General features: G+C 41.4%; 1 protein-coding gene across 2 annotated transcripts in view; it reads left to right on the forward strand.

Moving 5' to 3' along the window:
- The window catches only part of TRABD2B (TraB domain containing 2B), a 296,467-nt gene extending 282,038 nt beyond the window's left edge, over nucleotides 1-14,429 (forward strand). For both annotated transcript variants that reach the window (XM_087733608.1, XM_087733609.1), the window contains one exon: nucleotides 9,288-14,429. In XM_087733608.1, coding sequence (XP_087589734.1) covers nucleotides 9,288-9,510 — 223 coding nt within the window. In that variant the 3' untranslated portion in view covers nucleotides 9,511-14,429. The remainder of the gene's footprint in view (nucleotides 1-9,287) is intronic.
- Nucleotides 14,430-15,806: the final 1,377 nt, after the last annotated feature.

Genomic DNA, 15,806 nt, shown 5'->3' on the forward strand with positions numbered 1-15,806 from the left:
GGTCGAATATATACATCTTTATGAATGTATGTGTTCCCCAAGCACATCTAAACATGCATGGTTAATTCTGTGCATCTGCAAAAAATATTTGAGCCATAGGGCCCACACAATGCCAAACAAACACTTGAGTGCACATAGGAGAGGGCAGACAGAGTCACTCTGGTTCTAATTAATTGAAAGGTTGAGCCCAAGACATAAAATATGGATTATGATTTTGACCACCCCAAAAACGCAAATTGTTTTGCATGTGGGGCTGTACTGGGGAGAGCAGGCAGTTTGCAAAATACAGACAAAAGATAGATATTCTGCTCGTGCTTGGGATTTGGTTCAAAACCACCTTATTGCAGCACCATCAAATGAACTCTTTACCCATTGTGTATCAGCAGGTTGCCCAAAAATCTTCACAGATTTCATCACTGGCAAGATTTTTACAATACTAAGCCCATCTCTGTATGCACCCTTGATGTTCTTGCTTACTTTGGCTGTAAAAACTGCAATCATTATCTGTCCAAGGACCAGTGAAACAAGTACTTGGTTATTTGAGCCGTGATGATGAGTGCCTTAATTGCACATACAAATCAGGTATGCAGCCAGATGTGTGCAGTGGGTGGGAGTGAGTTTGTGGATGTTTTTGAGCCCACATCACTATTTAGACTCAGATGTCTGTGCAGAACTGGTGAAACAAAGGGCTCTGAGCTATCCCCTCTTAGCAAGGGCCAGGCCCTGGGTAAAACTGGGATGCATTATCCCAGCTCTGTGATTGCCTCGTCCCAGTGCAGAATCACGGGGGGATATTCTTAGGATATTAGAGGATCATCAAAGCATTTCTTAGAAGGGCAAAGGAAAGAGCTAATGTTGTCATCTCCTGCCTCGGGACCACCCAGACACTCTACAACAAATCATGGATCTTCAGCTACAGTATCTTGAATTATTGTTCACAGGGATTTTAAAGAATTTAATTTCTTTTTTTTTTTCCTCCTTTTTTTCTCCTTTTTTTTTTTTCCTTTTTTTTCTTTTTTTCTTTTTTTAAAGGATGACATGTAGTTTCCTGACAGGCTGGTTTTAATAAGGTCGAAATCTTTGTTGTTGCCAAATCAGAGAAGAATATAACATCTTTAAGTCATTAGATGGGAATGGGGTAATTACTCAGAGGGCGTGCTTCAAAGGTTATTGGTTTTTACAGCATTCTGTGTTTTTACACTATTCTGCAGTTGTCTGGAAAGGAGCGGCCGGCCTGATTCTGCCACTGCCACATGTGTGGGTGCAGGATTTGTATTTGCAGAGTTTTCCCGAAGGATTTCAGGGCAGGTGGTTGAAAAGGGCCATACGCAGCCTAATCTGGAGATGGAGGAAAGCTAAAACTGACCGCAAGGTGCAGGAAACTTTCCCACATGCTGAAAGTTCACTTCAGAAAAGGGCCCTCAGGCTGTGCTGGAGTTGTTTCTCACCTGCTCCTTCTGCTCTACCTGCTAGATATGTCCTTGTGTCCACATTTGCATCACTGTGTCCCTGTGCCCGGGTGACCCTCAGGCTGCATCCCTGTGACAGCAAACTCCTCTCCTCCTCTTTCTCCTGTCTCTGATGCAGCAGTCCCCACTGCCCCCGTCCCTTCCTGTCCCATCCCCACAGCAGATGATACACTTGCATTAACAACATGACCCACCTGTGGCTTGAGGATGCCCCTGTAAGTACTCAACCTCGCTGCAGGTCGATGTCACTCCAGGGCTGAATTTGTCATCACAGAGGTATTTTACAGGTGGCCTGGGCAATTGGGACCTGCAAATCACAGTGAGAGCCTGCAAAACGCTTCAGGTTGGGTTAATGCCAGTGGTGTCACACTAACACTTCAAGGTCTTGACTCAGATCAGAGTCAGGGGAGTAATAGAAGTAAAGTGATTTAATGAGGTTTTGATGGTTCCTTGGTGGGTGACACTGGGATAAAAAACAAATCTCCTGGCTTCTAGCCCATGGCCCATCCAGAGAGGGGGTCAAAACTGCACCAGAGGCATTTGAGCTGGATTTCAGCATTGAGCCTCCTCCTGCTTACGCCAGCATGGCTTCCCTGGAGCCACTGGGCCAAGTCAGCCACCTTCTCCTCCTTCATGACAAAGCTCAGAATCAAGACCCCAAAGAGGGGGACACGAGGCCCTGCCATGCCCATTGTTGGGGAGCTGCTATGGGACTGAGGAGGGGAGCTGCGTCCCCACCAGCCACTGCTTTTTGTGCTGCAGAATCAGTAGTTTTCCTCTTCCCCACCCTGTGGCCCCATCCCAGTTTAGGAACCTCTCCTTACCAGTCAAAGCCCTCACTGGGGCTAGAGCTTGGCTGGGGTTCAGGAGACATGAATTCCAGAGACAGAGATCTTCAGAAGCAGCTCATCTCACCTGCCTTAGAGACATGCTTTTGGGAGGAAAGGATTGTCCTCTTGAGACATCTTGTTCTCCATGAACTATAGTGGGAACACAGTTAAATAGCTCCAACTATAAGCCTGCACCTGAGATAGCTACAATTAATCCCACCCTTTAAATCCTATTAAAGGCCAGGGCATCTGAAGGACTGCCGTGCTTGTCCTTGATGGCATCTTATGCAGGTGCTGCTGACAGCCTTGGGTCCTGGTGCCTCACATTGCTTCCACAACCATCCCGTCCTTGCACACAGTCTCCTGCTCCCCACCACCACCCTTCCTGCGCTTAAGCACATGGTGACAGTGTGGCTCGGGGTCCTGGCATGTTTGTTCACAGCTTTCTGTCCTTTCAGAGCCAATGCCTGATGAAACTTCTGCTTCCCTTTCCCTCTTTTCCCTCGATACCCTCTTGTTTCTCATAGAGATAAGCCGTGGCAGACACGGTCCTAACAAAGAGCAGGGCTGGGGGAATAGGCCTCTCAGCAGACATGCACTGCCTTTTGCCTCTGCACGGGGGTTGGAGGCTCACAGGTGCCCACTTCAAGGAAGGGAATTGCTTACTGTCAGTCTCTGGAGGAGTTAGAGTGTTGAAATAAGTCTGGATCAGAGCTTGACATTCCTCTCAGGTGGAAAGATGGTTCCCATTTGAGTCTTGTCAGAAGGAAAGCTCAGATTGACAGTGATGGGTTACTGAAATGCTCCCAGTGTTGTTGCCTGACACCTCTATGGATAGTGTGGCTGTGCTGCTCGCAGAGAGGGTGGGTGCTTGCAGTGTGGAAAATGGCCAAAGATCTGGGCTCCCAATAACCCTGGGGTAAAGGGAAAATAGTAGAGATAAGGCTCTTCTTTGGCTCATCCTCTGTCTTCGCTGTTGGCCACAAATCAGCATGTGATATTGCTTACTCCTTCAGACATGCAAAGGCAGTTTACTACACTACTGCAAATAAGTAGTGGCCTCCTCTGGACCAAAACTGGATTCCTTAATCAGATCCAGGTTGGATTTTTTTTTTTTTTTTTAAATGAACTGAACCTTGTGAAAGCATGAGCCTCTTGGCCTTGATCCCACAAAGGACTTTAGGATGTGCTGAGTTGTAGGTATGTGAATACTAGCCTTGCTGGAAGCACTCGTGTGCTTGCAGTACTTAGCATCCTGCTAGTCTGGGACCAGGAGACTCAGCATCCTGCAGGATTTATCCCTCAGGCTGCAAGAACAGTGTGCATAAGGAAGGCAATGATGAAGAGATAGATGAAGCTTGGGGGGGAATGGAGCCTATGCTGATCTAAAGAATCCGTTCCAGAAACACGTCAAATAATAATATGAAAATTTCAGGAGATGGGGACTTCACATTCCCTTTAAGTGGTAACTCTGGTGGTTTTCACAGTTAAATCCTCGTGACTTATTTCTAGTGTGACTTTTTTCCCCCAAGGTACTCTTTTTTCCTCTTGGTTGAGCACCTATTCTTTTCTTTCAAACGTGTCATCAGAATTCTTGCCAGCCAGCTTGTTTACATAGTGCAACGGGTTGGTCCCAGCGCTTTAAGCAGATATATTTTTCAAATCTTGATTAATAAATTTTGGTGACATAAATAGGTCTGGTTAGTTCCAAGAATAATTGTCTTCACTAGCAGAACATTATTTCTGATCACCAGAAAAATAACATGATCAACTCCTTTCACATCTGTTCATTAAACTAAAAGGAAAAAAAAATAGGGCAAAATTTGTTTGAAAAGAAACAGGAAGCATATGCTTAATATCACTTAAAAAAAACTAGCCATCATAAGGTTAACATCAAATCACAAATGCAAAACAGCCATTATAGTATTTACTCAAAAATTTTCTTTCTGTTTGCTAGCTCTTTAGGTTTTCAATTGAAACATGCATTTTTTCAGGGTTCAATCTATGCTGGCACATTGTCTTGATAAGCTTCTTTCATCAGATGCTATTGTAAGAACGGCTGTTTGAGTCTACATTTGTTTACATTTATTAAAAATAGTTGTCATGTGTTTATATAGTTCCTTTGATCCAGAAAAAGCCCCAAACACTTTGTAAGTTATGCTTAAAAGGGTCACTTCCTCCACCCTGAACAGAAACCGTGTTGGGACCAAGGCATGGCAGCAAATTAAATGCATAGAAATATCACCATAATTCAGTCGGTCTGCACCCCCTCAGAGCACCATCAATTTTCCATCAGCTTCAGAACAGTTACTGGTACCATAAAAATGGTTTGCACTTTGGGGGCAAAAAGTAGTTAAAAGACTGTCTTCCTAGAGATTGCATATTTTTCATGCACTTTCTTTTGCTTTGCAAATCAAGCAGCAGTGGTATCTACTGCACAAAGCATAGGGCTGGCAATATCTCAGCTGGACCTACTGTGTCCAGTTTTGGGCATCTCCAGAGAAGACACAGATCAACTAGGCAGAGCCAGGGGAGAGTAGAAGAAAGGATGGAGGGAGAGCACCTGAAGACTTGCGGAGAAAGGCAGAGGGAATTGTTTGTTTAAAAGACAGAAGGCTGAGGTGAAACATGGTTAAGTCTTCAAAACATGTGAAAGGTTGCTGAGAAGAGCAAAGGACTAAACCTGTCCATGGGGACAGGAGAAGTTGTGAACTTGCACTGTAGCAGCGAAGATTTGGTGAAACATTAGGCAGTAATTCTGGATGTCAGGAATGATGAAATGCTGGAATAGATGTCTGAAGAGACTCTTGAATTGCTATCATTGTAGGGTTTTTTTGAGATTGGATTAGACATAAATGTCAGGAAGGGTTTAGGTCTTGTTCCTGTCTTTGGGACAGATGGGCCAGAAAGTCCCTTCTGATCCTATCTTCTGTGATTCTGCTGTGGTGTCACATGTGGTCAGATGAGCCCTGCTTATATGGATAAACCAAGTCACACTAAAAATTAGTTTGTGAGCTCCTTGCAAAGTCCTTGCAAGCTAAACTAGAACAGAAATTCCCCTAAAGGCTTGCATGTGTGTTTGTTTCATTTTCAGTTTTAAAATGCTCCCAAATCATCAAGGTGCTTCAGCATGCCCCCAGCGCAGAGGACTTGAATCGTATAATTGGATTCAGTAGGGTCTGTTCACAAAGCCTCTGCCTGGGGCCCCATTTTTGGGGAAAATTTTACATGTTCTAATGATGGTAAGACAATGGATGAGTAATGCACTGATTTGAAAAACTGCCCTATTATCTGATCAAAAGTACAAGCTCATGAATATGATACCGCAGGTCATTTGGCTAAAAGCTACCTGGAGTCTTCCAAATTTTTAAAACAATCCCATACACAGAAGCAAAAAGTAGTGGTATGAACACTGGAGCCAGTGGTCGCCTGTTCACCACAGATCACATGAAATGTTTTATTAAAGATATTTTTATCAGACACAAAAGATTGAAATACAGAATATCCTGGGCTGGCAAGAGAAGGCGTGATAATAATTTAGACTCATTCCTCAGATCTGTGATTTATTTTTATTATTCTCTATGCTCATTTCAGGAATGATCAAAACCTCCCTGAGGACAGTGGAAAGTTTCCAGTTGAGTTCAGGGAACTCTGCTGCTGCTTTCATCCTTAGGGAAGGTCCGAGGGTCAGTGAGATCCTACGTGCACATGCAAACATGCTCAGAGGGAGCTTGGAGAAGTCATGTCCTGATACCAGGGCCACCTCTAAGATTAGGTTGTATCTAACCTGGCTGTCTAGGGTGCCTCTGTAACACCTAGGAAGAGAAAGACCCTGAGCAACAGTAAGTACCCCTTAGAGACCTGCACTGGAATGAAGTGGACCACCTTCTGGAGAGGTTTCTCTCCCCATTCACTATAGAAACAGCCTAGTTACAAACTTGGAGATTTTACAAGGAGTTTTGTAGCCTTTGGTAAAAGCGATCATTCTCTTTAAATATCTCTAAACCACCTTGGCAGTTGGCTATGATGCTACAAGTAAAGTTGCATTTAAGAAAATGTCTTATATGGATAAACTGCGATTCATTTGCTATTAGCATACTTTGTACACATCAGTGGAAGCACGCTGTTCTTCTCTTGTAAAGCACTTAAGGATTTTTTTAAAAACAAACAACCCCACCTAACAGTATTTATCTTAACAAGGAAGCCTTTGTAGAAATCTAAGGTCTTGAAACCAGAAAATGACCTCACTGACTGAGGAGAAAAGCAGTCAAAAATTCTCAGGTCTTTTGACAGGAAACCCTGGGATTTTAAGTAAACTGTACAGGTTTTTTCCCCAAAAAATACCTGTTTTCAAGGGAGAAAAAAAAATCAACAAAAAACAACAAAACATTTCTGGCAGTTGATCTGGCAGTTGACTAGAAAATGGAAACATCATAAGGAAATGTAAAATGTTGATTTAAGGCTGCTTTAGGAATCCCTTAGAGGTAGCTGGCTGATGAATGGGCTCCTGATTCTTTTACAGGTTCCCTGGCCAGCCTGTGTCCCTCATCAGACATCTCACACAATGCATCCCTGAGGTGCAGAAGGACAGTTTGCCCAAGGGACATTTTAGCCTCACTGGAGGTTCAAGCCCCTAGAATGTGTCAAGAGCAGGATACACCCAAACTGCAAGTCTAAATGGCATTTTGGCAACGTTTTTTAAATTGAAATTGGAAACCAGACCCTCCTTGCAGTTTAAAATTTAATTTAGGGCTAAATTGTGTAGTTCTGTAAAGTGGCAAATAGTAACCAAAAGATGAGTACAAGCACCTACCCATACTTACCTTAGGGAAAACTGGTACAGGGGAAAAACCCCAAAATCGTGATCCCACTGCTGGTACAAGGGAAAAACCCCAAAATCATGATCCCACTGTCAGTGTTGCCCAATCTGTGCAGCACAGCATCACTCAAAAGGATAAATGAGATCTGGATCAGAAGTTGGAGCATGACTGCATTTCTGTTGGATTACTCAGAGCCTGTAGTACCTAGTTTTGTCAGAAGTATGCTTTAATGATGCTTTGTATTCACTGTGGGAAGGCACTTCCTACTTGATGTTATGTATATTACAGGAGCTTGGATAGACAGTGCCTAATCTGGTGTCATTCTTGCGAGCACTAAATTAACCACTCAAAAAAGCTGGACAAATTTGAAACAGCGGCATTAGCTTATCCCAGATCAACATGTTGTATTAAGTGACTGCAGCAGTTTTGATGCAATATAGCAGAAGCTCTAAAGCTATGTGTCTTGTATCATCAGTTCAAGACATAAACCAACCACTTACCATGGGAATTTAGATAAGAGCTTTCTCTGGCAAGGCTTGATTTCAGAATTTTCTATTTACAGCAGTTTGTTTCTCTGGAATGAGCACCGCTTCTCATTGTCAAAGACCTAATACTGGTTAGATGGATTATCTGCTCCCACGAAGCAATTCTAGACTGCCTTTTCTTTTTACTCTAGTTCATTGCACATTAGTTAAGATCACTTCTAGCTACAGAAAAACTGTCCCACCCAGAAGATGTGGTGACAGTATAAAGGATGAGGGAAGAAATGAAATGAATGATCCCAAAACCTGGGGTGAAGTGTAATGTGCAGTGATTGTCTACTGGATCTGATGTTGACCTGTATGTGTGTTTACCAGTGCCCTCTTCTGGGTGGACTCTGATCTTCTCACAGTTTGTGAGTGACTCAACACATTTGAAGCATCTGAGCTAAAAGCTATCTTGTTATTGCTTAGACAGAAAAAGACAAAAGCCTTCAATGCTACTAAATTCTATTTCTGTGCAAGAATCTGGAGCAAGGTATTGTTCCTTTGATATTATGGAAGACTTATCCTTTTTCTTCCAAGGTCAGGATCTCAAATACTGTATCTAAATATAGGACTGCATAGCTTCTTATCCCATAAAAAAATTATTTGACAGTCATTTTCAGTGCCTCCAATTCCCCTTTATGGAAGATCTAAAAAGTAACACAGTGAATCTGCAAGTATTAGTGTCACATCTTGTTTTCAGGGGAACTTGTCTTTTTTCTCCTTGCTCCACAGCAGAATGCCTTGTTTTTAAGTCCAGAATCCACCTTGTGCAGTTTGCATGCTCGGTTGTGCTGCTCTGTGATAACTGGTAGATTATGGATCATCCAATAATGGATGCAATGGAAGCATTTTATGAAATGGAGATTCCAACTTAAAACTTCCAAATCAATTGTAAATGGACCTTTTTGACCTTCAGTGTCATGGGAATCATGATGAATTCGAACCTGCAAATTCAAATCAAAGTACTAAAGCTACAATCAATAAGCAATCACACCACTATTGAGGCAAATACACAGACAGGGAAACTTCACACTGAGTCTGGTTTTGGCATTGAGATTTGATCCAAAATGGCTTAAAGACAGGAAAAGAAATGAAGCTGCTTGGTCTCCTATGCTCAAGGTTATCAGTTGTGTAAGGGTATCCTGAGAAATTCCTTATGGCTTGTGAAACAGGGGAACAATGTGTTTTGTGGCCCCTCCTGGACTTACTATCCAGTCCATGGTAAATAAGACATGTCTCTGAGACATGACAAATGTTGAGACCTTTGGTGGCAAGAAGGTACCTAAGAACATAAGAATGAGGTCATCCTAGGTCAGCACAAAGATGCATCTGTCACAGTCCCTGATGCTGGCCAATAATGGATGCTTAAAAAAATGAGTGTAATAAGTTAGATGTATCAAGAGTGATGCCTCTTTTGGTTATATTCTACCAGCAGCCAGAAGCTGAGGGACATCCTGAATCAGAGCTGTTGCCAGATCATCACACTTATCAGCCCCTAGGGCTCTCCCTGCATGTCTAATGTGTGCAAACAATAATAATAATTGTGATTGTCGTTGTTGTTACTACCACATATAATGACAGCTCACAGAGCAGAGATAAAGGTTCTTGTGTTTAATTTCCTTCTCTTGTGTTTTCTTTTAGCACCACTACGTTGCCTTCCTATATCAGGATAACTAATGGCTACATCACAGTCAAACCTCCCATTTGGATTTCAAACCGGCTGGATCAGAGACCGCGTTCAGATCGCCCATCCCAGCCTCGGCCTACAAGCTCAGCTTCAGCCAGCATTTTATGGCCATCAATAACTTCTCCTCTCTGCGTGGCCATAGCTTCTTTTCTCCTGAATCTACTGCAGCCTTCCTGACCACATTAGTATTACGTGCAATCCCTTGGAATAGAGAAGAAAGATAATTTATGAATGAATTGGAGGTTAAGACAACAACAGTTACAAGCTGGACCTTCTCAGTGAATCAATAGTGCCTTCTAGCTGATTTTGTCTCTTTGCCCAGATACATTTTGAAACTCTAAAGCTTTATTGTAACACTGACTTACATCTTCTTTTTGTAGAAGGATCTTTATTTCCCATAGTGCTATGGGGTTTTGTAAAATATACATGTTCATATAAAGAAAAAAAAGGAAAAGAAAAAATGTATTTATTCAACTGGTAAACTTATTTTTCTTGTTGTATATGTTAATAACATCCCTATTAATCAGTAGTGATGGTGAAACAGATAAATTAATATTTTCTATATTTGTTTTCTAACTGACAACTCTGCAAATGTCTGAACTGACACCAAATGAATGGCTTCTTTGTTTCTTTAGCCATTACTTTTTACAGCAACTGTCCAATAAGTACATTTCTGCTGAACTTCTTTATTTTACTTTTTTTATCTCATTAGCATAGCTTACACTGAATAAAGCAGATCCTGCTCTCTGTGGCGTATGCCCATTAGAAAAATAGGTGCATTCTTAACTCAAGTTAGCTGCTACAACCTAAAATCCCAGTTATTTTTATATGACTTAGTAAGTCATTAGTCAAGATAACCCTCTAAGTTCCCCTGTTGTCTTTAACTAAACTATTTAACTTCTTTGGAAATTACCAATTTCCCTCTTTGCCCTGGGATTAATTCATTAGCTAACACAAATTAAGACAGCTTTTTCTTAATAAAAAATTGCTTTTAAAGTCTGCAATAATCCCACTGGAATTATTTTCTTCTCTCCCTCATCTTATATAAACACAAGCCTACAACCTTTCCCAGCATAAATGAGAACAGAACTTCGTCTGTGTATCAGGTATAAAGATGTAGTATCCTGTTAATCTATAGAACTTCTTTGTACCAGTTGTATTAATGCAGATGGACAACCTGAAGGGAAAAAAAGTTTACAAATTCCTCTTCATCTTGCTATTATGATGCTTAGAGCTGGTATCTCCATGCTGAATTACGACTTGCCCAAAGTCTGTTCAATACCACAGGAGCCAAATTAACCCCTGTGTCATGGAGATGTGCAGAGCATTCCTCCATTTCTAGACTATGGTACTTACGTTGACTTAGATGGAAACATTATGATACCTTACATTCACTGAAAAATTTACTCCCTATCCAAGCAGCTACTTTTCGTGAATGCAATGAACAACATCGATGGGAAAAAGAACCTGTCCATCTTAAAAATTCTTGTGTTTAATAATGCATGTTGATTTTTTTTCCCCAAGAAAACATGATGAAAAATCCCTTTGGATACAAGAGTTTCAACCAGAAAATTAATTTTGGCTGAAACAGTGTTTTTCTTTCTAAGTCATCTACAAACCAAAAATCAAAAATATGTGATGAAAACATCTTAGTTAAAAAAGAAGGCTCAAAAGCCAGAAAAATACAATGCAAACTTTTCTTTATGAAAAAGCAGTGCTTTTTCACCTTGAAAAAAAACATCAGATTGTAATGATGATGATTATAATAATAACACTGATAAAAGTCTGACGGAAAACAGTCATGTCACTTTCCCACCAGCCCTACAGCATGGTCTTCAGGACTGGAGAGATGATTCCATGCAATCTTAAAGTCTCCGCAGTGAGAGATGGTTTAGGATTCATGGTTTGTTTGTCATTGTATGAGTTAATTCAGGAACATAGGCTAGAAAATAATTAGACTACAAAAGGCACATAGTTTTATTTGAAACCATGATGAAATACTGAGCTTTTCCATCATGCATCCCAACCCATTGCCTTGCAAAGGCCAGGGACAATACAGATAACTTCTTTTTGATTCACAGCACACCATGACCTCCAGCCTTTGCTCTATTTTTGGCAGAAGGTTGTGTGGATTTGTGGTCAATTTAAGTGGGTACACCAGACAGTGCTATAAGCTACTCCTGTTTTTTTCAAGCACAACAGTTGATAAGGCTGACTGGAAAACTTTGAGCTTTGCCCCAAATGTGATCTTCGAGCACGCCCTGTGCATACTTTTATATTGTGTGTTTTAGCTAGCAGAAGACTAGAGATGTTAGTTTTGGACAGAAGCCATTCACCTTGCATAATATTTATTGCATGGGGCTGGATATTGGAAACTTATTTTGAGAACTTTCATTTTGGTTTTATTTGAGTTATTACCCTAGAAATGCCTTCATTTGAATATAATGGCTTAACAAACCTTCAAATTCAACCTTAATGCATTTAAAAAGATGATTGGTTCTCCTGCTGTATTCAAGACAGATCAGAACTGAATTATAATGTCTTATTTACAAAAATGGAACTGGAAATAGAATAGGCAAATCTTAAGGGTGATGATAAGTTACATAGTAAAAGTGAACAGCCAATGAACTAAAACCCATTGAATTTTTTTTGTTGTAATCTGATCAAATCCAGACATGATTCTGTGGTACCATCCCAGAAATAATTCCAGGTGTTGGAAAACTTAGAGTATAAATAGACAAGACCACATAAAGATAAGGGAGAAAGAAAAGAGCAGAAAACAGAAACTTGTCCAAGACTGTAAGAAAAAACACCAATAGGACCAAGACTAGAAATTACAGTTCTAGAGTTTCCCAACCTGTGGCTTTCTCCATAAGCCTCTGGGGCTTTTTTGAATATTAGGAGCACACATGTATCTCCACACTCACAGCTGTCATTATACTGCACAGAATAGTCACTCCTTTCATCACTGATGAGTTACTCCTCCACTGGACAGTAATATTCAATATTTATTAGCTCAGATATCACGGTATGTTTGGATATCACGGTGTGTAAATAGCTTGGCTATCAAAGTATATTTTGACATACTTGCATTCCCTGGCATTTTGTCCGTAATTCCCATGAAATGAACGAATGTTACTGGAGCTCACTGAATTTCTCGTGTGCTGGTGCCCCCCGTTTGTCACACTGCAGTGCAGGTGTCAAAGCAAGGTGTGTCCTGGCTTTGAGGTCAACACACTTGACTTCTGCCACCTAAAAGCATCCAGCTCAACCAGTCATTTGATCTTCCTCTGGTTAGGGGAGAAGACACAACTTGCAATAAATGCGAGATGAAGTAGCTTCCTGTAGATCCTAGCTCAGGAACCCCACATGAATGGCTTCATCACAGTTTTCTAACCAAACATTTATTTTATTCTGTTGTCTTACCCTAGGGTATGACTTTGGGTAACTTTTTTCAATCCGTGGCTTGTAAGCATAGCAATACTAGAAAATGAGACCCTCACTGTGACTAATAGAATGGATTATTTATTAATCAATCAGCTACAGCAGCCCAGTATTAATTAAAATACACTAATAGTGGTTAGCACAGATCTATGTACATCCATTGCAATGGATCATGATTATATTCACCATGAGTTTAAAAAGTGTGCATCAGATTTGATACATGCTCCTGAAGTAACACTGACTACCAGCTTCATGGGACTTCCGTTTTCTCTGGGGGTTTCTTGGAAAACTAGGAACCAACTGTTTTCCTTCTCCGAAGAAAAGCTCAGATTCCCATGTAAACACAAGATTCCAGGAGCAGGAGATTTAACAAAAATATTCATGCCCGCTGTATATAATAGCAAACACGGGTGATATTATTTACCTCTGAGAAACACAATCAAGAGAGTCACGCAATGTCTAGCAATCAAGGACATGAGTTTGGATGAGTCCAAAGTTGAATGTTCATAAGATTCATCTTTTCAATGCAGCTACAACTGACACCAATACAATCCACATATATAACTGTAACATTATAAATGAATGCTAATTATCTGCCAAGCTCTTGTCCTGGTGGAATAAATATCCCATACCACCAGCAACAGATCTAACTTCTGCTCTTTCATTGTTTTATGCTTTTCTTGCCTATGTTTAACTCTGGATGCTCTATTAACATGCATTGCCACTTGGAGAACCAGTTAGTAAGCTGGGACAGAAGGTATTTTATATTTTATGACAGATGTAGTTTCTCTGCAATCCCTTGGGCTGTTGAATAATGCAATACCTCTTCTGGCAATAAATTATGAACATGATTTATGATAACTATGCTTTATACAGGTGTCAAAATCTGCTTTGTTGAACTTCCCTTCCCATTCCTCCAAGCTCCACTGTAATTTAGGAACACCCAAGGTACAGAGTTGTATATTTATCTAAGTTCTTCAATATACAATTGTGAAGAGGGAGAGATATGGAAAGAGGGAGAACTTAATCTGTGTTTAGTGCATTGATTAGTCGAATGATATGACCCAGTCATTACCATATACCACTGTTAGGGAGGAATTTCCCATCATATATTTTTGTTAGAGAAACCAAAGTGCCAAAGTTATTATCTCAGCATAAATGTTATCATTCCAAACTTTGCTTAGTACCATATTTCTATATTATATCCAAAAAAGCATATGGGCTTGTCATATCTCTGAAGTGATCAATGTTCCATGGAGTGTGCTAGAGTTCAGCTTCAATTTAAGCTTGTTTCAGCTTAACTGAAGCAGAAAGATAATGGCCTGATTTTGAGATCATAAGGTGTACATGTATGTGCACAGGCACATGTGTGCGTGCGTGTGTGTGTCCCAACCCAAACGCAACCTTTCCTGTGACTAGCTTAGGAGGCACCTTAATGTAGCTAAAGGCAGAGAGGTCTTTCCAATAAGTTGTCAATACTTTTCTTCTACAGGAATGATTAACCATCCTGCAGATTCATGCTCACACTGAATTTTAAATTGCATGTTTGTCAGTTTTCAATTCAAATGTATTTCAAATATTTTTTCCTGTTCCGCCTCCTGCTTTCGTGAACTGTTTTGAAGAGTGTAATAAAAAGATGCTTTCTAATATTATTTTGTCAAAATATTTTTGTAGCATAATATATTAATAAAATGTTATTATAAATCCATAGCACAAGAATCTTGTATGTCTAGGTTCTTTCCTTTGCACTAAAAGCTAGGGAATCACTGAAAAAAGGGAACATTCAAGTTGTAGACTTTATGCATGCTGCTTCTCTTTTGCCCAAGACCAACGTGGGATGGAGGAAAACATACTCTGGGGAAGTTTATTCATAAATGAAGTGATTTTGTCAAGTCCATTCCTACAGAGGTATGGAGAATCTCTGTATACCTTTTTATTGGTGAGAAGTTGCTGCCCCTGGTGTGTAACGAGTCTGGAGCAGCCTCAGCCTCCGATCCATGTCACTCGAGAGAAGCCTCTGGGTTAACCTCATGATGTGTTTTGAGTGGGGCTTGGGCAGAGGGGAAGTCTCTGAATGGCAGATAGAGGACCTGGGAGCTGTGCTTGCCTCTACCATTTCAAAGGCTCAGTGGGAAAACAAAAAAAAAAAAAAAACCGCAAAGGCCTTTTTGGGGTGCAGAGGGGTGGGGGAATGTGGAAACAGGGATCTTAAAGGACATTGACCTGAATTCTGGGGGAAAACTCTGCTATATGGATGAGACTGAGGCAGAGGGAGAGGTCTGGGGTTTTTCATTCTTACATCTGCTCATTTGCGCGCTGCCCAGGCTAGTGCGTGGTGAGTCCCGCAGCCTTTGGGCCAGACACGGGGGCAGACAGGACCAGAGCTGGGAGATGGAGCAGGATGAGCACGCGGACAGCCAGAAAGTGCTCTGCAGGGCTAAGGACAGTGGCTTTGCCAGTGCAGCAAGGCTTAACACCAGTATCCCATGCTCTGCCACAAGCGGATTTACCTCTCCTTCCCAGGCAGCAAGGGAGAGGCAAGAAAATGCCCTGACAGCCTCTGCAATGTTATTTTCTGCAGAGTCAGTGGACCTTTGTCAGCCTGAGTGAAAGCAGAACCGAGCTCTTCGCTTTTAACGACTCCCTTCCCTCACTACTAAATCCATTTGCCTGGATACTTGGGTTGTAAAACAACATTGCAAGCCATGGAGCTATACCAGCAACATTAGCTTCTGTCACTGCTGTTAGTCCTCAAGCACTGCCCCTGGGAAGCACAGAATCAGCTCTCACGTGGGGCAAGGGGCAGCAGAGCCAGGAAGCCAGTCCTTGTGCTCAAACGAGCCGGAGTGTGTGGCAAAGCCCAGATGCATCTGCATTCACGCCTGGTGGTTGCAGGAAGCGCTTTTCTCCAGTGCGAACAGTTGGTGTCCTTTGAACCGCTGTTGTTGCTGCTGGCAAATAAAATAACCCTGGAACTGTGTCTCCTTTGGGGATGGAGCAGAAGTTACCTCTCAGCACCAAGATACAGA

Source organism: Nipponia nippon, unplaced genomic scaffold (assembly GCF_047370975.1).
Source record: "Nipponia nippon isolate SJK-2023a ecotype South Korea unplaced genomic scaffold, ASM4737097v1 scaffold_5, whole genome shotgun sequence".
NCBI lineage: Eukaryota > Metazoa > Chordata > Aves > Pelecaniformes > Threskiornithidae > Nipponia > Nipponia nippon.